This window comes from Theobroma cacao, chromosome 4 (genome assembly GCF_053813885.1).
Source record: "Theobroma cacao isolate CCN51 chromosome 4, ASM5381388v1, whole genome shotgun sequence".
Taxonomy (NCBI): domain Eukaryota; kingdom Viridiplantae; phylum Streptophyta; class Magnoliopsida; order Malvales; family Malvaceae; genus Theobroma; species Theobroma cacao.
In genome coordinates, this window is record NC_142642.1 from 773497 (window position 1) to 782228 (window position 8732).

At 35.2% G+C, this 8732-nt stretch overlaps 2 protein-coding genes across 5 annotated transcripts; one reads left to right on the top strand and one right to left on the bottom strand.

Annotated features, from left to right (window-relative positions):
* The first annotated feature begins 1214 nt into the window (after positions 1–1214).
* Positions 1215–5369, top strand: PDF1B (peptide deformylase 1B). Of its 4 annotated transcripts, none has more exons than XM_018120080.2 (7): positions 1215–1480; positions 1564–1702; positions 1914–2106; positions 3207–3317; positions 4320–4382; positions 4481–4613; positions 5221–5369. In XM_018120080.2, exons 1-6 carry the CDS (start codon positions 1252–1254, stop codon positions 4580–4582), a joined length of 837 nt encoding a protein of 278 aa, XP_017975569.1. In that variant the 5' UTR covers positions 1215–1251; the 3' UTR covers positions 4583–4613; positions 5221–5369. The 4 variants fall into 4 exon arrangements, with proteins under 4 accessions (XP_017975569.1, XP_007031498.2, XP_017975568.1 ...); XM_007031436.3 differs by lacking the exon at positions 5221–5369 and adding an exon at positions 4698–5122; XM_018120079.2 differs by lacking the exon at positions 5221–5369 and adding an exon at positions 4717–5122.
* A 44-nt stretch (positions 5370–5413) lies between these two features.
* Positions 5414–8670, bottom strand: LOC18600781 (Pectin lyase-like superfamily protein). The gene is made up of 7 exons (XM_007031441.3): positions 8379–8670; positions 7135–7266; positions 6845–7024; positions 6703–6747; positions 6403–6610; positions 6122–6312; positions 5414–6027 (listed from the first exon to the last, which is right to left on the bottom strand). The coding sequence occupies exons 1-7, from the start codon at positions 8610–8612 to the stop codon at positions 5635–5637; spliced, it is 1383 nt and encodes a 460-aa protein (XP_007031503.2). The 5' UTR covers positions 8613–8670; the 3' UTR covers positions 5414–5634.
* Positions 8671–8732: the final 62 nt, after the last annotated feature.

An 8732-nucleotide genomic window follows, 5' to 3' on the forward strand; every position in this document is an offset into this window, starting at 1 on the left:
GGCTTAGTTAAATTTACTAAATTTTTTATTTATCTCTTAAAAAAATATACGAATAATAATAAAAAAATATGACTTCTTCCCATGTGTCAAAATGAAGGACTTTGTGTATTGCATGCAACAAGAACATGTAATTGTATATAAGTGCTCTATTCCGACAATATATCATGTATAAAAAAATAATTAATCGTCCGTAACAGTGCTCTCCTCATTAGAAATTTTGTTTCCTATAAACATCGTAAGTCATGATATCAACCTTTAATAATATGTTCAACTTATCAATCAAATACCTCGAGAAAATATCTATGTTTTGCCTCAGACTATTTTTTTTTGAAATGACCATATTAGGGAATATGAATTATTGCTTCATACATGTCCACTAGGGTAAAAACCTATATAAAGTTTTGGAACCAAATTTCTTTCTTATCACTCTTACCATTTCTTTGTTTGGTTACAATGAAAATTTTATGGAAAAAAAAAAAGAGAAAGAGAAAGAGAAAAATTTTATAGGTTTCCTTAAATGGTTACTATGTCATTATTTTATTATTTGTTTTGAATCAAATACGTTAAGTTGACAACATTAGATACAATCTGAAATATTTAGTGACCAAATAAGAACAAATTGAAATTTGGTGGGCAAAGTGGAAAATAGTGTAATACTTTAGAACAAATAAAAATCATATTACATTTACCATATAAATAAATACGTAAACATATTACATCATTATATAAAAATAAAATTAATTAATTTTTATTAAAAAAAATTTAGAACCAATTTCAACATTTACATTATAATCATCGATTAGCAAGATTATGTGCTTTTTTTTTTATCACAACTAAGCTAATATCTAATCGATGCCATTTTTTATTATATGATTTTATCAATAGAATAATAATAAATTATATAAACATATTATTTAATCATAAGTTTATTTAATTTAATTAAGTGCATATTTTGCAAACCCACATTCACACTTTTATTTTATTTTTATTTAATAATTATATTTTTATTTTAATTTATTTTATTTTTTAAGAAAATAATTTTCAATAAAAAATTTCTAGCCAAGAAAAACCTTTGGCCGAGCTAAAATTCAGAGAAATATGGCGAAAATAAATAAAAATAAAAATTGCGGCAAAAATTAGCAAAACAAACAATTCACAAGGACTAAAACGCAAAAACTCCAAAAAACTTTTCGAACACAAAAAGAGTTTCTCTTTGGTCCTCCGACGCTGATCTTTGTCCGAAAATCTGCGATGGCTTGCACGAGTTGGCTCCACCTCCACTCTACTTCTTTAACGCGCGTTTTCATTCCCATTCCCCACCACCCAACCGCTCTCTCCACCGCCTTCCTTCACCGGCTCTACCGTTTCACTTCACCCGCGCGGTTCACCTCCTCGCTAAATCAAACCAATCCTCAGCTGACCCCTGTCCACGCTCAAGCCAAGCGAGGTTTCTTATCCAAAGACGATGAAGTCGCTTCCAGTAAGCAAAGAGTCAAACTCTTTATTTATTTTTTATTTTTAAATTTTGGGTTCTAAAGTTACTTTATTTTTCTTGTTTTGAAGTGGAGGATCTTCGGTTCGATTCGCCGCTAAAAATAGTGGAGTATCCCGACCCGATATTGAGGAAGAGAAATAAACGAATTGATACATTCGATGAGAATTTGAAGAAGCTTGTCGATGAAATGTTCGACGTTATGTACAAGTAAGTATAAAATATTGATATGATGCATTTGTTGCTGTCTACTTCTGATTTATAGCAAAGATAATGGCCAATTGCAGGCTAAAGTTGTTTTCTTCACTAATTCGAAATTGGGTGATCAATGGATATGTTTCGTTTTCTTTTTCTTCAAGAAAAAGGGAATTCACGCATTTTAGAGGAGTGTGAAATTTTGGTTGGCTTCGTTTTGTAACAGAACTGATGGCATTGGTCTCTCAGCTCCCCAAGTAGGAGTTAATGTTCAACTTATGGTGTTTAATCCGGTTGGCGAGCGAGGTGAAGGACAAGAAATCGTCCTTGTAAATCCGAGAGTTAACAAATATTCCAAGAAGACAGTGCTGTTTAACGAAGGTTGCTTATCTTTTCCAAGAATCTATGCTGATGTAGAGGTACTTTATTTTTTAAAGATTTTCATTTTCTTAAAAAATTTTTGTGACGTGTGGTAGATATGCGTGTGCCGCGTGGTAGCCACATGTCATCCACTTGTGCAAATTGAAATGGTCTCATTGGATGACACGGCACTCTCGTCATATGTCACATTTTGATTGATTAGTAGCCATGTTAGCAGGTTTTGTAGATAATGTTATAGGTTCAGGTAGATTGATACACAAAAGTAGCATTTGGTATGAGAAAAGTGAGAGCACATTTCATACAATGTGCCTAATTAAATTACATTACAGTGTTTGTTTGGCAACAAACTACTGCAACGTAAGATTGTAATGTAAATACATTACAGCTAATAGATGTAATGTAATTATAGTTCAAAATCAATACAATCAGATTGCATTGCACTTTGTAATGTTATTAAAGATATTTTTACCCTTCAACTTTATTACTTTGTTAAAAACATTTTGCAATGTTGTAATTTGTTTTATTATATATAGATTTTGAGGATTGTGTTTTTATCATTCACAATAGTCATGGTGACTGTCAATAAAATTTATATTATTTTTTTAAAAAAAATTAAAATAAAATATATAATATAAAAAATTATGTTAAGAAATGAAAACAAAATATATAAAATTATAATAAGAAATAAAAATAAAATATATGAGATTAAAATATATTTAAGAGATCATATTATATAAAAATTAACAACATAAAATACAAGTATATTAAATTTGTATTTTAATAAATAGGGGTAATTTTGGAAATTGACCTTATATTCCCAGCAAAGTATTTATAAACCAAACACTGCAATGCTATTTTTCTCTCATTTTAATTATTACTTTGCTTATATACCAAACACTGTAATATTATCTTTCCTGCAATCGCATTACTTACAACCACATTATCTGTAATTACATTGCATTGTGAAGTATCAACGCCACCAAAACTAAAGTTACATTGAACATATTTTTAATACATGTACAACATTAGATATTTTCTCAAAGTATAAAGTTAAATAGGACATTATCTCTTTTTTATATGATGTATAATCTCTTTTCCACTATGCTTATCTTATACTCCTATTAATTTGTGCTTTCAGAGACCAGAATCCATAAAGATTGATGCACGAGATGTCAATGGTGCTAGATTTACAGTTAATTTGTCTGGGCTTCGTGCACGCATTTTCCAACATGAATTTGACCACCTTCAGGTTCTTTCTTCAGTACAAATTTTTATATATTGTTGTTAATTTGTCAATGGCAGGTGTAGTAACTTGCAGTTTTAGGGGCTAGACTTGTTTAGTTTTAGATAATATATATGAAATATTGATTGTTGAACTTTGTGGCAAGCAGGATGGGATTAGAGGTGGCAGAACTAACCAGAACCTTAAAAACTGTTTAAAAAATCCAAATTCAAACTTGTCCAAACCCGAATTGACTAAAATGTCAAAGATCTGAATCTAAAGAAGCTTGAATTCAAAATGTTTGGAATCTGAAATAATATGAATCCAAAATGACCCAAACTTGAAAATAAATAGTTACATCGTACATAAAAATTTAAAATGACCTGAAACTAACCAGAATCTGAAATGATCCAAACCAGAAATGATTGAACCTGAATCCACCCATTTGCCACTTCGAAGGGTGATGATAAGGGTAAGGATTCGGTCTAATTAGGTATGAATGCAAGTTCTGTTTTCTTTCCTCTCAATAGAGAACTAAATGCCCACACAGGTGTTTCCCGTCTGTTTTAAGTCTTTTCAGAATATGTCGAATGTGAACAAACTAAGACACAAGACTGTTAGTTACATTCTTTCAGTCTTGTTTTTCTTTTGACTTTCTAGTAAAGTGGAGTTTGCCCCAAAACTCTACATTAGCCTGCCCCTGTTCCAGGATGTTATAAGCTTCCAAAAACCTATCTCCATTTTAAGTACAAGTGTTTCCATTTTGCTGGGACTGCATGTAGCACTGAAAACTATAGCTGGGTTTTGCTTTGTTGGTCAACACTGAAATCGCTGATAATGCACTTCTTAAGTCCTATTTCCCTCTTAAAATAGTAATGTTATGGGCTTTTTTTATGGTGAAGCAAGTAGGAAAGGAGCTTCCAGGAGAGATTCTTTTCTTACTGTCTAACTGTAATATGTTATTTTGAGATCAATTTTTTACAACATATCACTAAATTGCTTTTGCAACCATGGTTCTTGAATTTGCAGGGGATTCTGTTTTTTGACAGAATGACAGGTGAAGTTCTTGACAGTATTCGCGCACAGCTAGAGGTGAGTACAGGAGTATTTTAATTTTCAGGCTTTAGAAATATGCTTGTTGTGCCTAGGGAAGAGTATCTTAATTTTCTTAATACTGATCTAATTTGCAGGCCTTAGAAAAGAAATATGAGGATACGACTGGACTCCCCAGCCCTGAAAAGGTAGAAACCCAGAAAAGGAAGAAAGCTGCTGCTGGTTTTGGAAAATCATGAGTGTCTAGAGAGGCTTCCTCAATCATGTCAGGTTCGTGTCAAACAGAAATTAATTAAAACTTTTATTACATTTTTTTGTCATCTCATTTACCCTTTAGATTGTGTTCTGATTTAGGTGCTAATTGCTTTCATAGAGCAGCACAATGGTGGCTGTGATGCTGAAAGTGCCAATTACTGGAGGTTGTTCACAGGACCATAATAGCTTAAATACAAGAGTCATGGAGTTTTGTAGGTTTAATAGATGATACAATTTGTCAACTTCAGGGAGGCATGCGATTCATATGTCTTTTTCGTAAAGCAATTAGCAATTAGTTATTGTTCATAGGTTATTTTATTAATTGCTAAATGGGAAAATTGAAGTCTGCCCTTAGTTTCTTAACAGGTTTCCCATCTGTTCACTCATTTATCCATTCTCATCATCTTTTATAACTCATTTTCTTTCCCATATAGTTTCAAAAATTTCACCCTATATGACAAGTATTATATTGTGTAGTTTGACAGTGAATTACATCCCATCTTTTTGGTGCTTTGTGTTCTTTTTCTTTGGTATTCAAGTTTATTAATTTTGCTGAAGTTTGCAATTGATTATGTCCTTACTTGGTATTTATTCCTTCTAACTTACACATTGCAACACACAGCATTTGAGAACAATGTTCCACAACACTGTTCATGTGGCCAAATGATCTTGATGAACCCTTCCTTTTCACTATTTCGATGTATGGTTACTAGACAGTAGATTGTAGCTACATTTACTTGTTTTCTGCAACAATGTTTTTGAATTCCTCCATTTATCTTTTAACTAATGCTTGGATTCCTCTGGTATTCCGTAACTAATGCAAACTGAAGTTCTTTACTTTTTATCTGATCGATTTTGCTACATCGCCAAGAAAACATAACTCACTGTAGGCAACGGTTTGCATTGGACTATACTATCGGCTTCAGTACACGTACGTGTCTTTTGCATATCCTAAGAATACGGCTACAACTATGAGTATAAATGGCAAACCCTAGCATTCATATTAATTTGTACGGCTATATATTGGAGGCTATTCTCAGCATGATTCAAAATTAGAATGAGTTCCTGCTTTTGATGGTTTCCCAATCTCCAAACAATTAATTGGAGGTTCTGTGGCAGTTTTGAGCTCTCCGTACGTCTCCCAACAGAAAGGTCCACCCAGACGGTGATTTTCTTGAACTGATTTTAGCTCAATGGTGCTTAGAGTCACTCCACTGCATGGCAGGCTATCGCTGCATGCAAAGTGTACAGGTTGCACGGTATAGGTTCCTCTTATGTTCACGTAGTTTATGCCTGACACAGCCACAGCTGAAGATTGATTCTTGCAGCTGCCCTTGTCACAGTAGAATTGGTCAATCATGATTGCAGTTTCAACTTCTGAAACTTGAATGTTCGAGAACATCACTTGTTGCACAGCGCCTGAGCCTCCCTGCAATGAGAAACAATAAAACATATTCAATAGTTTGAATCTAGCAGGCTCACTATAGTAAGAAGTTTGTTGATGATGGGGTGTTCTTAATTACCTGCCATGTCTTAATTCTGACTCCAGTTAATGTGTTCTGCATAGTGACATCTCGAACAGTGATGTTTGACACACACGCTTTGCTATTGTCCCTTCCAAGTCCTCCGATGCTGATTCCATGTCCAGGTCCACAGTTCACATCATGGATATATATATTTGAGCATCCGGCTTGTATCGATACGCAATCATCTCCTGCAGAAGACAACAAAAATCCCTGAAGGTTGGTACATTGTTCATTTAAGAAGTATCATTATTTGGCAATGCTTGGTCCGAAGAGTTTACCACAAGCAAGAGTAGTGCTGGAGATGACCACATGTTGGGAGTTCTGCAGGTGAATTCCATCTGTGTTGGGGCTGTTACCAGGTGATGATGCACTGAAGCCAGAAACCTGAACGCTTGTGCAAGCATCAAATTTGAGGTGGGTCTGAGCGCTGTTCTGTATAGTTATGCCAGTCACTATTACACCATCACTTCCATAGAATCTTAAAGCCTGCGTTCCAAATAACATCACCAATCAGATGTTCTGATCTCAAAGTCAGTTGTCAGCTTGTAAAAATGGAGAGTAGTAAAGAAAGTAGTTACTGTTGGTTTGGTGCCTCGCATCTTTCCCCCCAGCTCAGCACTTATCTGCCAGACAGACATGATTTGCATGTGTAAGTGAAAATGGAGATGGCAATGCCTTGTATAAGGAAGTGTTTAATCATAAAAGAAGTCTCCCAGTTACCATGCCATCTTCAGCTGTAGGATCAAAGGTGGGTGAGTCGTTCCACCAGACAGAACCTTGTCCATCAATAGTTCCTTTGCCTCTGATTGTAATCCCCTTCAGTTTCGTAAATTCAATCCATTGCAACTGACCTGATCCCCAAGCACCAGAACTTGTAGGAGCTATGATCTTGCCATCCAACTATATCAAATTTGACAGCATAAGTCTGGGCATAAAGTGAATAATCTAAGCCTGATGCAACATTCTGATACCGTGCTGAACGAACAATTTAAGGAAACGTGGTGACTTACTTGAAATATGATGTTGGGCTGACAATTGGGGCCCGAGAAGGAAATGGGTCCAACAAGGAACACTGACCCAGATGGAACCATCACTGTTGATGCCTCTACTTTACAAGCTGCAGCCCATGCTGCTCCGAATGCCTGGTTTGCAATGAAGCAGAGCTTTAGTCTCAATGATTTTGATATTAAAATTTATTGTATCTTACTCCATTTCACATATGGTACATTCCATAATGAGTGCTGGCAGATGAAAATGGAAAGGAAATGACAGATAAAAACGAAAAAAAAGTTCGTTTTAAGAAAGGAAAAGCTTGAAGATCCGGCATGTGATAACTAGCAAATAGTTAAATGAATAGAGGAAATTAACTTCTGCCATTATGAGGAAAAAAATAACAGGAAGGTAGCTAAGAGTAGTGTTATGTTTTAACTATTTCTAGCTAGTCCTTTTCACGTGTCATTTTGTCAGTATAGACATGCTACGAATGGGATGCAAAATGGTTATCACTGACTGCTGCTCACGTGAAAGGACAACAGTGGAAACACATGATCAATTCCCATCTCGTGAGTCACTACTCCATGTCTGAGTTTTTCAATTTGAGGGTGTGGAACCCCCTCACCGTCCTATGGGGGGACAAGTCAAAATTTGATTCAAACAAGGTATACAGACCGGCAAATCCTGGGACTAGACCACCCAGGACGGTTGGAGTAATGAAAGTAATCTTTGAGCAGAAGACATAGCTGAGGGCAAGGAGACTTTCTTGGGCTGCGACCACACCACCACCAGAAGAAGCGATGGCCACAAATATGGTCTAAGGGAATAAATGTTCGCAACTTATGTGATTCATCTTGGTGACATGATAGGTCAATTAATGTTCTTAAGGCTGAAAACAAGTCTTCCACACCTAATTATGTTAAAGACTTGATTAGCATTAGGTACTCCTTCGACCCAGTTTTATATATATATATATATATTTCAAAATGGTGCAATTTAGCATCTTCTGAAACAAAAACAGGCAATATACATATAGTGCTAGTAGGTAGCAAATTAATCTATCTGTTTGCATTTATCTTTTGTTCAAGCCTTTTGCAATACCTCAAGGCTCAACATTAACAGTAAATAAAGAAGAAAAAGAGGGAGAATTATAGCAGAGTATATAGGTTTCAATACGTTAAACTATGTGTTGATCAATGGTAGTAAATAAGTTTATGAGCAGAACATTGAAGCTAATTACTCTCATGAAAAAACCACACACCTTGGTGTCATCTGTGCGTCCATCACCTCTGGCACCATAGTCTAACACATTAAAGGTGGCAGAGCTTCCTGCTCGTGGTCGTGCCGCCATTTGACGGCGAGAACTAGCTTTGTTCGACCCCCAGTGCTTGCCTTCCCTAGCACTGCAGACTTCAAAGCTTGAAGACAGAAATAACAAGCCAATAAGTACAAACAATGCAACATTGTTTGTCAGCTTAACCCTACACATCTTCATAAATGTTGAGCTTGTGACAAAGAAGAAAAGGATGGAAGAGAAAGAGAGATGGGTTCTTCTGTTTCTATGATCTGTGGGGACGAGATAAGTAGGGTGACATCTATATATAGGCAAGTAAAG